Source organism: Pollachius pollachius (genome assembly GCF_949987615.1).
Source record: "Pollachius pollachius genome assembly, chromosome: 3".
Classification (NCBI taxonomy): Eukaryota; Metazoa; Chordata; class Actinopteri; order Gadiformes; family Gadidae; genus Pollachius; species Pollachius pollachius.
In genome coordinates, this window is record NC_136936.1 from 17,211,612 (window position 1) to 17,231,789 (window position 20,178).

Below are 20,178 nucleotides of genomic sequence, written 5' to 3' on the forward strand. Positions count from 1 at the left end.
GAGGGAGAAAGTTAGCATTGAAGGAAAGTGGGTGAGAAAGAGAGTGAGAAGGCATGTGTGGGTTGGGGGAGGGTGTTTGTTTCCCAGAAAAATGTTTTTGTTGGAGGGCGACAGTGGGGCGAGGTTGGGGTCTGTGTGTGTGTGTGTGTGTGGGGGGGGGGGGGGGGGGTTGTTTGGGAATCTATGACACTTACATGATGTAGGGCTCTGCTAGAGCACTGGAATGTGTTTGAAGTGAGCGGTAATGAGCAGTGTGGGGTCTTAAAGTCCAGCGTGCGCTCCTGCTCCTGCTTTATGATACAGGAGGTAAAGTACATCCTGACTTTGTGAGGCTGTGCCTCACTCTGAACCATCACCGTCATGCGAGGGGGTGTGTGTGTGTGTGTGTGTGTGTGTGTGTTGGTAAGTAAAAAGTAAGTAAGGAAATGTAATTCATAAAGCAGTGCTGTACCGCGGATAAAAATAAAAGACACGTTATGTGTAAATATTCCTAGATGATGAAACGATATAGAGGACCCCCTGGCAGGCGGGGCGGCGGCGTCCTCCCTGCGTCCCGGTCCTCCATCGGGACGGGGGGACGGGGGGAACGGCTGTACTCCCTGGCAGCACGCGGCCCTCCAGAGGCTCTCTGGCTCATCACACTGTGACAGAGCGTAGGGAGCCGTCGACACGCCTGCCGCTGTTGTGTAATGCGCAGTGCACTGTCGAGGTGTCTCCAGGGGTCATTTAAGTCTGGGACTCCAATGTGCCGGGGTCGTGATCCCCAAGAGTGGCCCATATAACAGCTCCTCACAGGGGGGGGGCGCTCCGGGCCGAGGCCGTCCCCTGTGGTGAAGGACCTTTTGTGGTTGTTCCCCACAATGGGTTGTGAGTGTATGAAGCTCATAAAGTGTGGCGGACGTTTTGTAGCTGTTTTTGGATTGTTGTGTTTACGCAAGGCAAGAGTTACTGTGTGTTTTACTGTGGATCTGTGTGTGTGTGTGTGTGTGTGTGTGTGGGGGGGGGGGGAACAGTTTCTAGCTTGATACCTTATTAGGAGTTTTCCTGGTGAGGTACCTGTTTGTGAACAGAACATGTAGACCTAGTCTGAATTGAGACGGCCTATGACGGAAGTGTGGCTTGGTTTAACTGTAGCACTACTGGTTGCCATAGTCACCAGGAGTGAACCATAGTGGATTTGACAAGGTAACCCTAAACTAAAACTAAACTCAGACTAAAAAGTGTATGTTGAATTTGCGTACATACAGAAATCGATGGCATTTTATTAAATCAATCTATGAAGTCAAATGAAATCTATCTATGAAGTATAAAGAAACGTTTAAATGAAGTGCATAAAAGCAGGCTAGACAGGCGTAAAGGACTTGGAACTGGGTTTGATGTTTCCTTGAAATGTTGCCAACCAAGGGGTTTATCTATTGTTCTTCCTGTGGCTCATGCTGAGCGGTCCATATACAGTCACTGCCTCCTACTGAGTTCTCGAGAAAGCATCTTGTAACATTTTAACAAAATCCCAATTGTCATTTGTTCCTTTCTTTGTGGGTGTATTCATGTGTGTGTTTTTACGTTATTTGCTTTAAGAGGAAACACTCTGTACAGTAACATGGTGGATGCATCAGAAATAGACCCACCCTGGGGAGCCGAACTAAACGTGTTGGAGTTAGGGCTGGGCAATAATTCCATTACGATTATTAATCGTGATAAAACTCACGTCGATTACGATGATATGACGATTGTTGCCTCCCTGCCAAAGTAGTTTGATGTGATAGTCACTCATAGATCTTTTAGTTTTAAACACATTATTTTATGTAGCATAATATCTGGTTTTACAATGTTTACATTTTGCACTTACAGTTCATATTTTATATATTAAAGTTCAGTTCATGTGCCAGGGCCTTTGTTCATCCACTTTTTTACTTTTTATGTGCTGGTTGTGTTGATTTAAGATGCTTTCTGAAGACCTGCCTAAGGAGTTTAATGTTAAAGAAGTCAGAGCTTTTATTTTTATTTACATTATTTTCAATAGGTTACAAGGCAAGCTACCTTATATTATTCTGTTAGTGGCTGATAAATCATGTTTGTGAAGTTAAATGTTTATATTTAAATGTGATTAAATGTTCCCTTATCACAAATATGGTAATAAACAAAAGTGTATGGTTTAACTAATGAACACTCTAGTTTCTTCAGGCTTCAGCAGTATCAAATTATATATTGTGATTAATATCGATATCGATCAATATCAAAAAAATAATCGTGATAATAATTTTTGCAATATCGCCCAGCCCTAGTTGGAGTCTTGGAAATGTGTATCAGAATCCATTTCTCACCGATACTTAATATCCATTCAAACAAATGGCGTTTGTTGTTGGGAAACAACAAACACTATGCTCCAAAAATACAACAGCCAATGCTAATAAAGCATGATAAATCATGGATGGATTTAGCGAGAAAGTATGACTCGTCAATGATTATGCAGAAACATACGGTAACAAATACAGTTGTGCAATATAAGGAAATGCTGCGGAGAACCAGCAAACGCAACAGAGTACAGCCCCCTCTGTTTTGGGGACGTTGAGAGGTACGGTGAAGTGAAGCAAATGAATTGGTGTGGATCTGTATTTCTGATCAAACATAGTCTTCTGAGGCGTAAAAGAGTATGCCCTTTGTCACCTGATGTTTCATGAAATTGCCATCCTTCTACATAGAGGGCTTGTGCTCCGGGCTCCTTTCCCTGCCCTGCCACTGCCATTTTCAAATTTTCAATCACAGTTGCAAATAACGCCACTAATACAGTAATACACTTAAATATAAAACTGCTGGGCTATGGGCTGTCTTCTTGATGAGTGTGTGTGTGTGTGTGTGTGTGTGTGTGTGTGTGTGTGTGTGTGTGTGTGTTTGTATGAGTGTGTGTATGTGTGAGTGTGTGTGTTATTAGCTGCTGTATTCTGTTCATTCTACTAAGTCCCTCAGGAGGCTGCCAGGTATAATAAGCGTTTGAAGGGTTTGTCTTTTCCCCCTCTGTTAAGAAACAGACCCTCATGAGTCATAGTGATCGTGGAGGTCACACATCAAAAGGTCGACATCCAGTTGCTTGTCCGTCGGGGGGAGCTGAGTTACTCATGCATGGGAACACCAAAAGGGTCTCTGTGGGTGATGCTGTGTTCTGATGGAGGCGCCACCAGCCAACGTCCTGACTGACAGTAACACCGGAGTCGGCCAAAACACCAGAGAGCTTTTCCTGGGCGCCACGTCAACATTATACACATACACACATTATATTGCACTCAAGGAAGAATAAATAAATGAAACATTTTCCAACCAAAACCAGAAAGTTGTTTTGGGGAACTGTTTGTAATCAGAGCAGGACGTGTTGTAGTTTCGTGGGGTATTCTTGTACCGATGACGTGCTGTGTTCTGTTTCAAATCTTGAGGTTCTTGAGACTCCGAACAAATGCCTTTTCGATGCCCATAATGGGGTTTGTTTATTGGCTGGGCTCGACTCGTGTCAGTTGCCTTTGTCCCAGTTTCAAGGATGTCTGACCGCAGGCCGTAGCGTTGGGATATGCATGGGGGATGTCGCTCTCGGCCGGCCTTTAAACAAAAATATCAGAGACCTGCTTCAATTACTGCCAGTACTGCTCCACGTCTGCTCAATCGACAAGAATAGACCTTGAAGGAGGTCGCTCTGATAAGGGACAAAAATAATATAGTTGTCTAGATAAAAAGGAATGTATGTAGTCAACAAACAGAAGAATTGAACAAAACATATGTTAGTGACATGCTAGTTTTTTTTCATAGATGTATAAAATATATATTTACTCCTTACATTAAGTAGAATAGGTGGTTGTATTTGACTTTTGTGTTTATTTGTATTTATTACTGGTCCTTCTACAAAGAGTAGTCTAAAGAACGTGCAAGCAAAATCAAAAACTCTTTTTTACCAGAGTCTAGGGACGTCAGGTTAGGGCTGTCAACAATCAACAATAAAACTCTTTTTTTGGGTGAGGGACACTGTTTCCACATGGCCCCCTGGATCAGTTTGTTCTCTTCAAACGATCCCAGGGGGTCCTCGGATGGGAACGTTCTTTGGGGTCTGGGTTCCTGATGAACGCAGAGGGCTTGCCCGGGCCCAAGGTATCCGGACGGTCCCGCTGGGCCCCTGAGTCTGGGTTCCTGACCCTGACCAGTTATACGATGTACACGGACCATGAGAGTATATTTTTTATTTATTTTGATCTTTCTTGATCTTGGGTACACGTGTCAGTTATGTCATGCTGTGTATGTTTGTGTGTGTGTGTGTGTGTGTGTGTGTGTGTGTGTCCTTGTAGTTGTGAACCAGGAGGGCCAGCCTCTGATGGAGGGCCGGCTGAAGGAGAAGCAGGTTCGCTGGAAGTTCATCAAGCGCTGGAAGACCCGGTACTTCACCCTGGCAGGAAACCAGCTCCTGTTTCGCAAATCCGGCAAATCCGTACGTAGTTGCCCTTTTACAACTCCCCGTGTGGAAGATCACACACACACACACACACACACACACACACACACACAAACACACACACACACAAAAACACACACACACACACGCATAAACACACACACACACATACAGAGACACGCATACACACACACTCACTCAGTCATTCACTCACACACCCATAAATAAAAAGAAAAGAAAAAGGTACACTCACAAGGGTAATCCATGTGATCGATGGGACACACACAAGTGGGGGAGAGCAGACACACATAGTTTATGTATGTCGTTGCGCGTGCTTGTCCGGGTGAATTTTTCCCCCTGCTCCACGTTGGGTCACACACGCACGGTGAGCGGCGGGTGAACGGTAGGAGACGGCACCTCGTGATGTGTGCCTTTGCACCAGAGAGGTCAGTGAAGCAGACTGTGATAACTAACCGGCCACGGGACGAGGGCTTTGGCTGGAGACCAGGGAAAGGAAAGTGCAAACATCTCAAAGTAGCCCGTGCTTCACGAAGAAATATGTTACGAAAGTATAGGGTGGATGTGTGTTTGTGTGAGTGTTTTTGTGCGTGTGTGTGTGTGTGTGTGTGTTTGTGAGTTTGTGTGTGTATGTTTGTGTTTATGTGTGTGTTTTTGTGTGTGTGTGTGTGTGTGTGAGTGTGCGTGTGTTCACACGTGTTTGTGTGTGCATGTGTTTGTAAGCGCATTCAGATTTCTTGGGAGTTTGCCTCTCTTAGAAACAACCTCTCGCTCTGATCACTACACGACCATCTCCATACCGTATCCACAGCCAAACGGGGAGGGTCCTCTGGTTCTGCCAGGGACATATTACCGTAATCATTCACCGAAACCCAGGGGGAGAGAGGCAGCACAAAAGGAGGAAAGAAGCCCAGACACCACAAGCTCCATGGTTGTGATTCTCCGGGGGCCCAAAGAGACTACCTGGGAATCAAGGAAATATGTTTCTAATGATTGTATAAATAGAGGTCCGGGAATCATGTCTCACTCCACACAATAGGCTTTGTCCTGCTCCTCCAGATGGTACCCCTCCACCCCCCCATGAAGGCCCACAGATCTGGAAGGACTTGAGTCTTTTGTTTGTCTCAGAGTCTTTGGAGAGTGGGTCTATGGACTGGGGAGGGGGGGCCTGCATGTTGAGCAAGACCTCACCTAACACCCGTATATTGAGTGAGTGAGTGATTTAGCAAACAATGCTGTGTTATTCTGTCTCAAATTGAATAATAACGGAAGAATTTTTTGGTGTTAGTCGGAATGATTTAAGCTAATGTTGCGTTAGTTGTTTGCGGGTCTATTTTCACATAGCTTTAGACCCCTAGGGTTGTCCCCATGAGACGTGTTTGTTTTTTGTACGTGCGTGCATGTGTGAGTTTGTGTGTCGCAAGCACAGAATTGTGTGTGTGTGTTTGTGTGTGTGTACGTGCATGCATTTGTGTGTTTGTGTGTGTGTGTGTGTGTGTTTACGTGTTGTTGTTGACTAGGACTTTGACGAGGGGCTCAACGTGCTACAAATCAGGAGCCTAATATAGATTTAGTGTGCTTCGCTTAGAGACACTCCATTGGCCTTGGCTACAAACCCTGGGGTTCTTTGTCGGGGGGGGGGGGCCTCAAGCAGTACCAAGCAGTTCAATGGGAGTCTGAGCTTTATGTATACAGTTTTATCCTCCCTGACAATTGATGGTACCGCAAATATAAAGGTCTGTCCTGGTCTAGCCAGGTCTCTGTGTCCTTGATAGCAACGACCCTAGCCAGGGCTTAGCCCACCAGTGGGAACACATGTGCATGACCTCAGGCTTCTGAAAGCTTTTCAAGACCCTCTGCAGCAACAACAGGAGAGAATGTGAGTAAATAAACCAAAAGCCTAGCGCTAAAAGGAGCTCGGTACACACACACACACACACACAAACCCAGTCCTAATTACCGGGCCACCTTGTGAGCCTGCGCCAGGGCTAGTAGCACTTCCTTCCTTGGCAACAAATGACAATAAACCCCAGTGTTCACGCTCCGGTCCTGGGATAAAACAGCTCCCCGCCTCTGGAGGGAACAGTACAGAATGAAGCGTTTAACCGGAGGTTACTGTAGCTGGATGTTGAAGGCATACTGGAAATAAATCCCTGCAGGAATTACATGACAGAAATGGGAATCTGAATGTACATCACAGAGTCATGTTTGCACACCTAGAGACGTAAAGGTGTGTTATAAGGGTCTGATTAAATGAGATGGCATCATGCAAATGTGACAAGTTATTATACATTAAGACATTCAACATATCTTAATGTTTTGATATTTTGATTACCATATCAGCAATCAATATGTTAACTTTTGAAATGTTGTCAGTTGAAATGTGAACAAAACTCCCGTCTTTTCTCTAGGCTTTGGGACATCTCACTTGTAATAAACGTTATTCCAACTCTAAATGCCAAATGCTTGGCAACCACTCTGTGTTCCTACTCCAGCACGTTTTAAATAAGCCCCTTTTCCCCCTGTCCTTAACAAAGTCTTAAAAAGGGTCTCAAGTCACACTAGCATTAAGGACTGCATCACTCCAATGCACATTTGAGATAATAACCAAATGTCATTTGGAGACATTTATCAGTTAATTCAGGTTATATTAATTTGTATTTTTCCTTCTTTTTGTACTTGACTTTTTTAAACTGGGCTTTTGCATGACCGAAATAAAAGTTGAACTAACCTACTACCAAACCCCAGTCAGTTCAGGTCAGTTTCTTTTTGGGAGAAAATATGAGCTCCATATGTGCTCCGTTCTCCACCTTTAGTTTCTCATAAGCCTTATCTGCTATGTATGTCTTGATCTTCTCCCTGCAGAAAGATGAGCTGGAAGACATCCCCATTGAACTCAGCAAGGTGCAGAGTGTCAAGGTAAGAACCAGTTGAGAAAAGCCTGACATATTGAGGACAATCTGTCGATAACAGACTGCAGTCTGCCGTTTCCAACCCAGTATATCGTTACCAGGCACCTTTACATTGGTGCACAAACAGATTTGTGTCTGTGTTGTCATTTTTCCAGAGGGATCCATTTTCCGTCATATCCAGGGTCATATTACGTCCAAGGGTTGTATGTATAACGCAGACAACTCACCCGCGCTTTTCTAGACGAGACAAGTTGCTCTCCGCTGTCTCATTAGAAACAGCAGCCCTACTATGCTATAGCAGAATTTCCGGGGGAGACGGTTTAGAGTCTGGGCCAGAATCCAGAACTGGCAGGGGGCTGAGTGACGCCTCGTTTCCTGTTGTGATATGCTACAGAAGAAACACTCCATCACTCAAGCCAGGAAGCTTTCAGAAGGGGATTATAATAACCGTATTATTGCACTGGCCTGTCCGCACAGTGTTGATTTGAAACCATTCCAGACAGATCACGTTTTGCAATTACGTTCTGCAATTACGCGGTAACAGACCTTGCTTCCAGCAACGTCATTGGTGGAAAATTAATCATCCGAAAGAAAGTGGAACTTCCCGTTGACCAAATTGGGCGAGTCTGCTATCAGACATCAGATCATTAAACTAGTCTGTTATCAGACCTCAGATTATTAATCTAGTCTGCTATCAGACATCAGATCATTAAACTAGTCTGTTATCAGACCTCAGATTATTAATCTAGTCTGCTATCAGACATCAGATCATTAAACTAGTCTGTTATCAGACCTCAGATTAGTCTGCTATCAGACATCAGATCATTCATCTAGTCTGCTATCAAACATCAGATCATTAATCTATTCTGATGTCAGACATCAGATTATTATTCTAGTCTGCTATCAGATTATTAATAGAGACTCCTTCGTGATACCAGTCATTCTCTCATCCAGCCCCTCCCCTTCTGTTTTACACCCCCCAGGTGGTGGCCAGGAAGCGGCGGGATCGAGGGCTGCCGCGCGCCTTTGAGATCTTCACCGACAGCAAGACGTACGTGCTGAAGGCCCAGGACGAGAAGCACGCCGAGGAGTGGCTGCAGTGCATCAACGTGGCCGTGGCCCAGGCCCGCGAGAGAGAGAACCGGGAGGCCACCACCTACCTGTAACTGGCGGGCAAACCGCTAGGAACCGTCTCTGAGTTGCGGCCATCTGGGGTAACGCCACCCTCTGCCCAAAGGGGATTTATTTTGGTCTTCTTGGGGAGAAAAGTCCAGCGTGCGTTTGGGAATCATTCTTATAGTTAAAGGAGGGATTATTTTGAAGCTATGATCAAGAAGTGTTGAATTGCCTCTTGTTTTTCTAAGAACCCTGTTGTTGTTGCCCCTGTTGTTGTATGAAAACAACACGCGACTTCACAGAAGTTTGAGTGGACAGATGATACTACTAATACTAATTGAATTACACAAGAACGACACCCACTCCTGTCTGACCGGTCTCAGAGAATGTCGCTCACACACTGTTTAACATTGACGGAGCCATAACAAACTGTGAACACAAACGCACATGCACAGTGACGTTACCCACATGCGGAGTTGTTTGTGGCAATGTGCGGGAGGGAGATTAATTCAAGTATTCATCAACAACTCGCAGCAAAGTTAAAAGAGGCTAAATTTGTTATTTTGAAAACAGCATACGAACGTATGCCAATGTTCCCACACAGGAACTCGCATGCACCCATACTCTCTATCACACACATTCACACACACAAACACACAGACCACACACACACACACAATAGAAAGAGAATACAATAGGACACCAAATACTACTTTGCACAATAAGCAATTGAACCATATCGCAAAAAGATCAAGAACTCTTGTCAGGAGAATATAAATCAGCAATATAATGTTCACCATAAACAACCCCTTGAAATGATAAATACAGATACAGATGCACACAACGGGCCAATATGTGTTTATCACGATGATTCACCAGTGCAGATCCTGGCCAGTGAATCAGCAGCGGAGCGATGCAGTGTGCGCTCTGTGTTTGTTTGACTTGGGCAGAGGTACGGTGTCACATGAGACGATGATAGCTCCATGGAAGCGCGGAAAGCAGCAACATGTTGATCCAGTTTAAGGCGAAACCGCATGGGATCCCCTCAGCATCTCGACGACACTAATGCATCTCCGGGACATTCACATTGGTGACCTCTGAAGCTGTCCAACAGTAGCTGTGGGAGTCCGTTGTGCTCGCTGTGTTCCGAAACGTTGGCCCGCTGGTCACAATGTTTTGCACGAAGCAATAAGAGTTTCCTCTAAGGAATTAGGGTCCAGTGGAGGCAGTGGGCCTCATGCAGACTCTCAACATGTAGCAATAAGTCATGCACATTAAGCAGCATGCACCCGCTCTGGGCACTGTGGGGAAGATGAAGACCCACCTAATGGACAGCAGATGAGGGGAAACAGCGAATAGTGGTTACGTGTGTGTGTGTGTGTGTGTGTGTGTGTGTGTGTGTGTGTGTGTGTGTGTGTGTGTGTGTGTGTGTGTGTGCGTAAGTGCCAGTGCATGGGCGCATGCCTGTTTGTGTGTGTGTGTTTTTTCCATTATGTGTGTGTGGATCGGTTTCAGTGTGTATGTTTGGGTGTGTATACGATATAGGACCTATGGCACTACTGGATATTTATTTGTTATAGTAATGTCATAATATGCTAATAATGCTTTCTAAGTGGGATAGGCTTACATAATGGAAGATGCAGTACAACTCTTCTGTCTTAATAAACATTCCTCTAACAGATCAGTGGTTGTGTGGGTGTGGGTGTGGGTGTGTGTGTGTCTGTTAGTCTATGTGCATGTGTTACCTGTGTGCCCTTGTCCATGAAAAGCAGCTTCCAGTTGAAAACTTTAACCTTTTGTCAATTGAGACTACAGCTATAATACAGTATGGTATTCTATTGTAATCCTATTTGTTCTCTGGCCTCAAAATAGAACTTTAGCCTACTTGTTCCAAGTGGCTAATTTCTGTCTCCTGATTTCCGGATGCATTTGGCTTAAGCCCACTTAAGACCAAAAGGCATGTCACATGTCATATCAGCACTGCTATAAACTAGATAGGCTTGGATCTCTGTTACACATCATCACTCTTGATGATGGTTGTGGCCTATTTTTGGACTTTTCTTAAAGACAGGATGCCTGACCCAGGCCTCTTGTTATAACAAGCCCTTGAATGGACTACGCTGTTGCTTTAATAGCCGGAGTTTGACCACAGCAAGGTTATTGGTGGTTTCCTCTGAGGCTCATTTTGAGGAGGAAACAGAGCATGCTCTGTGGGTTCTGATCGAAGGCGTATTAGCGTAAGGGCTTTACGTCTTCAGGAGCCAAACCCAGGATCCGATACGTCCTTGCAGTCTCCCAGTTGCCGTGACTTTTACCAGGGCTTGCAGGAATTTATAAAAGACGCCTGTATTGTTGCGTTGTAGTCCTCCTTTTGTTTGAAACCCTGGGGATTGGCTCGTCCGAATTTACGAGACAACCACTGCGGAACCTTCCGGCGTTTCACACACAGCAGAGAACAGTGTGTGTTGAGCTGCCTCGTCTCACACATGATATCATTTATAACCTTCAGTCCCAGCATCAACCTCCCTTGTTTATTTATTTTGTTGGCCCTTGTTCTAAAAGATGTGTACATCTGGCTATGCAGCCCAAGTTGAATGGAAGGCCAGGCGGATAGCGTTGGCACAAATACTACTTCCTGTTTGAAGGGCCAGTCACTGGTTCAGCTTTTCTTATTTTGCTTCTTTCTTCTAAAGAAAAAATAATAAGAATTAATAAGTTCTTCCATGTTTGTAGTTATGGCCACCAATCCAAATGTGTACAGAGATATTTCCGACATTTGTGTATTTCCGTAGGCTCTTTGATAAACATGAAACAACGGGGCCCTGATCCGGCTCGTTGCGTCGCCAAATGTGGCAGAGCTGAACCATCTGGCAGCGATCGGGGTAAAATAAACAATTTGTTTATACAATTTGCCCTAAGAGCCATAAGCCAGGTCACCCATAACCTTGTTGAGGTTGTCTCCCATCAGCTCCAAATGTAGCATGAAGCTGACTTCAGGCTTATTGTAGCACTTCCTAGGTTCCATCAGGGATCAGAATCAATCACATTCATGTGATTGATTCTGATCCCTGATGGAACATAGGAAGTCAATCACATTCATGTGATTGATTCTGTCAACCTTGATTGAAACATGCTCGAATGGGCGGCATGTAGCTCAGGAGGTAGGCTGGTAACAGCGAGATTGCTAGTTTGATCCTCCTAGAGTGTTGAGGTGTCCCTGAGCAAGGCACTTGACCCTAACAGCTCCTGATGAGCTGGCTGTCGCCTTGCATGGCTGACGCTGCCGTCGGTGTGTGAATGTGTGCATGAATGGGTGAATGTCAGGCAATATTGTAAAGCACTTTGGGTGGCCTCTGGTTATAAAAAAGCGCTATTTAAATGCAGTCCATTTACCATCCATTTACCAAATTAATTTTCCGAAAGCTGTGTAAACAGGGCTGATGTTATGCACTGGTGTATCTATATGTGTATATCTGCCTACCTATCTATCTATCTAAAATAAGATTAGACAAGGTACGTTATCCATCCCAGATGGGAAATAGGATCAATCTGTCAGTCTGTCTGTCTTCCTGTCTGTCTATTCCTTGTGAAGAAAGAAACTCTGTATTCTCAGTAGAATAAAGCACAATGTGATTATCTATAGAAAGCAGAGAATGACGTCTAAACTGCCAATGGAAATATGTTACACTGAATATTTGAAGAATCAACACTGAGAAGTGATTGACAAGTGATTGACAAGAGTATTAATGTCCTGTTGTTGGTATGAGCACAGAGCCTTGTGTACGAAATCATAAAGACATGTCATGTTTATAACTTTAGAGTGCCATTTACTAACAGTTGATTTCAGTTTAGATTTTTTAATGAGGTCAATATTTATTTTTACATGTAGAGCTATTACTTTTACCAGATTGGAATACCCATGTCTGTCTTCCTTCTATATTGAAAACAATTAAAGTTATAGTTATATATTTTGGCTATGAAATTGTGGTCCATTTCTGATTTATATGTATGCATGTATGCCGCTGCCTTGTTGATCTTCCAAATTACCTGTTAAACATTAAAAATGAAATCAAATGAACACACAACAACATTAACATGTTAAAGGATTTGGCCGGTTTGTTAAGACGCCAGGTTTATACTTGACATTGTCTAAGTCGAGATGTAAATCAGCCTTCATTTTTATTCAACTCACCTCCTCTCTTGGTGTACATTTGGCAGTAAAGCATTTCCAGAATTCTGCCCTTTACTTTACACAGCCTGTAACAAAGCCACTATGTGCACTCAGTGTGCACTCCTCAGTCTCTAAGCCTGTGAGAAGGGTTAGGCTTACACAGAAATTAACCTTGTGGATTTGTACGTTTGTGGACACTATTGGAGCAAGCTACCTAACCTGGGCAGTTTGTATGCGCTTGGCTACGAAAAAACAAAGCAGCTAAAACAGGCGTTAAGGATAAAATTGATGTCAATTGATGGCCAACTAACGAATCCCGGAACCCGTCTACAACGCTAGAAGGGGGGAATTGAACAAAAATCCCGGCTGATTTATATCTCAACATGGGCAAGTCAACAACTAACCTGGGATCTTACTAAACTCTCTTTCTCTCTCTCTCTCTCTCTCTCTCTTTCTCTCTCTGTTTTTTCTTTAAGCTTCCCAACTGGGTAGCATTGTAGCCATTAAACTGATTTTAGAAAATGTGATGAAATAGTGTGACTTCTATGTGGATTTCCCAATAGGCACACTGGCAAACTCACATTAACAGTAATAACTATTTCCCTGACTCCACAAGGTTGCTCCATTCCATCCTTAAATCAAGAACAGTGCATCAGGGGTTTGGAAATTTCTGGTGGCCCATCATATGCTAATAAATATAACCCCCACATTCCTTCCAGGGAATCCACACAAACTAGCTCCTTTTACCAAATGCATGCTTCGCTACTTGTGCAACCCATTAAACTGCTAATTCTTTTTTGGAAATGGTTTGAGAACAGTCACCTTACTACATAAGGCTGTACAAAGTGACTAAAGTACCTCTTTTTTTTAATGGGAAAGTATGTTATTTTATCTGATGATTTAAGCTTTTCTTATTTAGTCAGCTGAATGTGTTACTTTCTCATTCTATCTAGGATAAATAAAGTACATTTTATAATCCTAATCCTTATCCTACATTCAAATATGTGATTCATTAAAAGCACTTTATTTAATCAGAGATTAACAAAGTAGGCCTACTTTTTTATTTGATGGGGGATTAATTAAGTACATATTTTATTTTCCAGTAGGGCAGCGGAGTGAGCTGTCGCTCATCATCCCTGGGTTAGGGTTAGGGTTAGGGAGTACTAAAGGATCTTATGTGAACTGCAACGTCTAATATGACCTCTGACCAGATCCATGTCTGGCGTCACGTTGGCACAACGGTGCGAGCCCCTGGGTATCACCTCGGGAGACCCCGTTTCAGGTCCGTCCGCAGGCGGTCTCTATGGAAACCCGAAGTTATATGGGAAATGTAACAATGTGTGAATTTAATGTCAACATAAGCTCTGACCTCTGCGTAGAAGGCATCGCAGTGGTGCAGCCGAGAGAGCTTTCGGTTAACAGCTCTCGGTACCTGACTTCAAGTGCGGGGTCCATGAAAACCTTACCTAATGAAGTCATTTACATTTCTATGCAAATTATGACCTCCAAACAACATCGACAGCGTCTTTGTGGCACAGCAGTGCAAAATGTGTTTTCCGCTCTGGGGACCTGGTTTGAAGTACCTCAGAGGTTTGAAGTCCCCCTATCTTTGCTTGCATGACAATTTTTTGTTTTTTCCCATAGTGTTTTTTAATGGGAACTGCGCGAATTTTACCTGCATCTTATGTGCATCTTACATACATTTGACCAATATATAACCCTAACCCTAACCCTTTGTACAGTATATGATTTTTTATATAAATAATTTATTACATAAAGACTCGATCCATGTACAATGGTAACATAATTGAGAGGCCACGTGATGAAAAAGTAGGATAGATAATCCCCCAATAGAGCCATGTGTTTAAATGAGCGATTGAGGTAAAGGCCAGGCCTTCTGAGAACTCACCTGTATCTCAGGGAAGTGGAGGTTTGGCATAGCGCTAAATCGGATACGGGGACAGCCTACCCAAAGTCTATGAGTTTGTATACCCAAAATGTATGTTGGATATATCAGTCCACCAGCCTAACCATCGGACTGTAGTAAAGGTTGCTTATCTATCCATCATACATCTAGGTGGACACTCACACCTCTTGTGATGTCACTAAGGCACAGGGAAGGGCAGATTTTGAAATGGCTTGTAATGGCTTATCAAACTCACAGATGGTGGTGAAATAGGAGCTCTTTAACAAGGGTAAAGCTGGGGTTTTATACGCATTTCTTCACGTATTCAGAAAAATGCAAGTCATTATCTGTTTTGCAAACCATAAAACAGGCCTTTAAACATCTGTTCATATCAATAGGCATATACTTGGATGTAAAGCAGATGCAGAAGCGAACTTTTAGATGGCTTTAGTTTTGGAATGGAAAACATCCATTAAAGCTCCCAGCCTCATATACTGGGTCAGGAGTGGAGGGGGGCCTGGAGCCAAGTTGGAGCATAAAGGATTGCAGGTTCACACATACACACACACACACACACACACACACACACACACACACACACACACACACACACACACACACAAATGTACACATAGGCACAAATGTGATCGATATTCCTTAGAAGTGATCGAACAGGGAAGGTAGCCCAATATAATTCTTTGAGAGGAGTATCCTTTTATCCTTTTATCCTGAGGTTGGTCATGTAAAAATCATAAAATATCCATCCTCCGCTGTCGTTTGGCTGACACGTGCCTATTTTGACATCTGATGTCGCTATGAGAATACACAAGCACACACGCACACACAAACATATACATGCAGACATGCAATCACACAGACACACCTAGAGATTCATAAACAAAAATGAAGTGAGATTTACCCTAGGAAATGTTTCATTTTTTGTCTCTGTGGTGTATTTGATCCTAGACCTGCAAGTAAAAAAAACCATTTACAAACTTCTGTCAATAATGGTGAAAACCTGTGTTTTACGGTATACAGAAAGTATGTGCGTGTGTGCGTGCATGTGTGTACGTGTTTGAGTGTAGCTGGCTGTGCGTGGGGCCAGAGACGTGCGAGAGTCTTGATTATGCATCATTCAGTGTGTTACCCAATCCTTTCGCCGTGTCACTGATTATGCCTTGTGCAATTCGCCTGACAAAGCTGTCAAGTGTGTATGTGTGTGTGTGTGTGTGTGCCCCTATTGGTGCAATTCTGAAAGGCGCCCCTTAGCATGCAGACAGATGCAGTCCTTTGAGTGTGACAGGTAAATAATGGAGTGGATGAGATGTTGTGAAAGAGAGAAAGATGCATGATATAATGACAAAGGAGAGAGTGATGGAGCCAGGACAACGAAAGGGAAATGACAGAGTGAGAATGGTACAAAAGTCCTGACATAATTTGTTAAAAGTGGGTATGGGGAGGGAGGACTTGTTTACAACTAAACTAGGCTCTCTGGGATCCAGTAGGAGCCTATCCAGAGGATCTGAATAAGCTTTACTTCAGAACAATGTTCATGAGTGTGGGTGGATACATCACCTTATAGTCTAATTTGGAATGCGCTCAGGATAACTTGAGCTCCTGGCTCCTGACAGAAGATATGAACATTTCTGGTAAATTCTACAATGACATACAAGGCTGGATTAATGATTCATTGCATTTGTGGTTATTCCCAGATGTCTGAATGAATCTTGTTTCTCAAATCGAATTTTGGCAAGTCAATATGTGCACAATATTAAGCTTTAGGTGGAAGCTAAGTGGGAAGTTGAACTTCGTTCCCTAGCCGTGTAACTTATCTTCCTCAAAACTTTTATATACAGTATTGTCCCAATAAAGTGACACTGAACTATTCTCTAACTAGAAAGCAATCTACTTCAATTAGTACAATCGGGAATAATGTGTCTTCATAGCAGGAATCTAGATTGCATCTCAAAAAGGCTTAAAAGTACCACAGCTCTTACCGGGTACCCATTCTCGTCGGACCCATTGAAAATCACCAGTTAAACCCATGATTACCTGCCAATTGCATGGATGCAGTGGAGCGATGGTCCCGTTCACATTGCCACGGCCAACAGTGCCCCCTCCCTGTCATGAGAGTTCAGGCTTTACACTCACATTACAAATCTAGCGATAGTGAATCAGTTTACATTACGATCACTTTAACCTCTTAAGCTCCAGCCTATTTTTTAAGGTTTCTGCTCGAAAATGACATACCCAAAATGAATAGAGAATATCTCTGCATCTACAAGGTCTATTTGAATAATTGTGATGTCATTAGAAAGGGAACACTTGTGAAATGTGTTCAGATGTGTAAGTATCAGCATTTTTGTCACTGGCTCAGAGTAAATTAATTTGGCACACAAGCACAAATGACAGATTTCATTTTCGCCTAAAAAAAACACTTTTTCTATGAATATCTCTTTGAAATGATGCTGATGAAGCTACAATTCTACATCAAATCATAGCACAAGGTGTGACTATTATCTCTGCAAAGTTTGATCATCATAATGTGAAGCAGAGCAAAATTACAGAGGTTTTAGTAAAGACTATCTAGGCTGACTCTCCAAAATGGTCATTTTGGCACATTTTGGCACACTTTGGCACCATCTGTGCCATTTGAAGTTCTTGATGTACTGAACTATACATTTCACTTTTATGTCATTATCTGTGATCAGCACATACATTTTCAACAGTTTTGGATTTTTAATTTTTCTTTGCATAACCAACCTAACCTGTGTACAATTTTCAAAGAAAACCATAAAAAGCAACTGTCTGGCTTTGTCTGGGTAGGGTTCCGCAACTTCAGCAGCTCCTTGTGTAGCAGAAAGCTGTTCACCACTGCGATGTCCACAAAATGATAAAAAAAAGTTTTATACCATTTCATGGTCTTGTGGCTGACGCTGTAGTAGCCTATCAGTGCATCCGATAGGTCCACACCTCCCATGCTGTGGTTGTAGTCCACTACAGCGTCGGGGACGGGTACAAACTTCACCTGCCACACACCGGCCTCCTTCACCCTCCTCCTGACCGTCTGACCAGTGAAGGCCTCATGCACCGACGAGCACATGGTCACTTCGCGTGTATCCATCCATTTTACAAAGAGGAGGTTGCTGCGCCGTATCCAACGCAGATCTCCCCTCTCAGCTTTCTTAGGAAGGTCATTTGCTTGTGTCTTAATAAAACCAATATGATTTCTCCGGATGGTTCCACAACAGCCGGTGAACTTCTTCGCCAAATCCTGGACCAAGGCAGGGCTTGTGTAAAAATTGTCCATATACACAGTGTAGCCCCCACCAAGCGCAGCAAAAGGCAATAGGTCCATGACTGCTGTGTAACTCAGACCATGACCTGTGGTGGACACACTCTTGCCTGTGTAAACAAAAAAGTTCCATGTATATGCTATTGAAGAATCTGCCAGAACAAAAAGCTTATACCCCCACTTTGTGGGCTTGTTCTTCATATATTGCTTCATGCTTATTCTGGCTTTGGAAGCAACCATGCGCTCGTCGATGGACAGGTTTTGACGTGGATGGAAGTGTGTTTTGCAGGCCTCCACCAGCTGACTGTAGAGAGGCTTTATTTTAAATAGACGGTCATCTTCCCCAGTGGTCTTCTTTCTTTCATTTTCCTCATCTTCAGTAGGGTTGCTGAGATGAAGTGACCACAGGATGGCCTCAAAACGCCCACGTGTGATTTTGTCACGTGGGAAGGATAAGTTGTATGGGGATGTCTTCCTCCAATAGTCTGCAAACTTGTGGACCTTCAGAAGACCACTGAAAATTATCACAGCCAAAAATGTTTAAAACTAGTCCATTGTAAGCACTTCCCACTCGAACTTTTTCACTGCTTGTTGTCTCTTGGCAGCGTGGGAATTTGTGTTGCTGATTACAGTATGGACAACAGAGGTGGAAAAAAACAGCTGTAAGAGTGCAAGGGGAGACCATGACTGTCGTGTCGAATGTAGGGCCAGGGATCCTAGCCGGCAGGAATCGAAAAGGGGCAGGTTTTTTGTCCTTCTCCTGTCTGTTATGCCACCTCTCCCCTTCTTCTTCCTCTTCATCTCTCACTGCTGGTGTTGTAGACCCACCTCGACCATGCTTGATTGATGTTTTTTGTGGGGTTTTGCCTTTGCGTCTCGGCTGCCTCTCTTCGGGTGAGTCTGAATCAGAGGAGTAGAGCAGAGGAAGGGGAGTAGAAGCTGGAAGAGGAGGGCACCCTCGCTGCATCGGAGTGGTGTCTGTCTGGGATGTTGATGGTTGCTCATCATCACTGTAAAACCAATTGCGGAAGGAAACAAATATATCTATTCAGTGGCCTTGTTTTGAAAGTGCAATACATGTTATCACAAAAACAATAGACGTGTGATAATAATAATCTTGGAAGTAAACATAACATAAAAAACACACATACATTATATATTTATTTTTTTTACACACACACACACCCGCATCTATCTAGCATAAAACAGACATCATATACATTATATACTGGTATATATGAACCTGAGATATCTCTCTAGTAAATAATGAATTGAATTGTACCTTTCTGATGGAGGCATGCAGTCACTGTCGCTGCCGAACAACAAGTCTCCGTCGTCAGATGTGGAGTCTCTAGCAGAAACTGAGTCCTCAGCATTCTCATCGTGTAAAATGTCTAACACCTTCTCCATATTCGATTTTTTATGATAAATGATCAAAAAATAACAACAAACTATCTCAGACTTAGTTTCAACTTACGCACGCACTCAATTTACTGCGTAAAGAGTGCGTGCGTAAAGAGGCCGCTACTGAATATAACTCACATGAGCTACATCCAGTTACGCAGGCTAATTACTCGGCCGAGGATTGGTCGATTTAGATTATTGACACCTCGTTTTAACCATAAGACCCAATAGATGTTAGTGGCAGTATCGAAATGTGTGCCAGACACATGATTGGCTAACAGTAAGGAAGCAAATACAACTAGCGCGAAACCAACTTCGATGCATGCTTCATGAAAGGAAGCCAATCCTACACTAAAAATAAGTGAGGTTCACATTAAAACTGGTTATAAACAAACGCAGACATGTTGGACGTACTAAAACCGGAGTTTTTTGCTCTCAAGTACAACTTTTCATCAAAAAATCGCAAAGGTAAGACAGAATTGATGTTAGTCGCTGTAAATAAGTGGTTGTATATCTTTGTATTCTTTGGCTGCTGGTTCACTGAGTTTAGTAGGGCCATGAACGTGGTACTGTTGAACTCGTCATGGTCTTAGCTTTCATTTGAGATGATATTTGTTTGTGTACAATGAAGTATCGGTGCGGTAGCAATGGAAATGTGGAGAGTGGGTTGACTTTCTGACGCTATTCAGATTTTGATATTTGATCATTAATATGCTTGTTTGAGTTGTGTTTGGTGTGTGTAAAAATGACTTGTATGTGCTTGTAGCAGAGTTTCTCATCTTTAATTTGATGTGCAGTATGACTATTTCTACGTAATAAGGGCAGTGTTGTATGCCTTTTGCTGCGAGAGTGATCGAGTCCCCAAATATGGGGATCCTCGAGTTGAAGAGTTATTGTGCACCATTTTCAGAAACAATAGTCCTTACA

General features: G+C 43.3%; 1 protein-coding gene across 1 annotated transcript in view; it reads left to right on the top strand.

Moving 5' to 3' along the window:
• veph1 (ventricular zone expressed PH domain-containing 1) overlaps positions 1-8,525 on the top strand; it is a gene marked incomplete at both ends in the record, with an annotated part of 53,672 nt that extends 45,147 nt beyond the window's left edge. The window contains 3 exons of the mRNA XM_079731143.1: positions 4,326-4,465; positions 7,313-7,366; positions 8,343-8,525. Of these exons, the coding sequence (XP_079587269.1) occupies positions 4,326-4,465; positions 7,313-7,366; positions 8,343-8,525 (377 nt within the window). The remainder of the gene's footprint in view (positions 1-4,325; positions 4,466-7,312; positions 7,367-8,342) is intronic.
• Between the last annotated feature and the right edge of the window lie 11,653 nt (positions 8,526-20,178).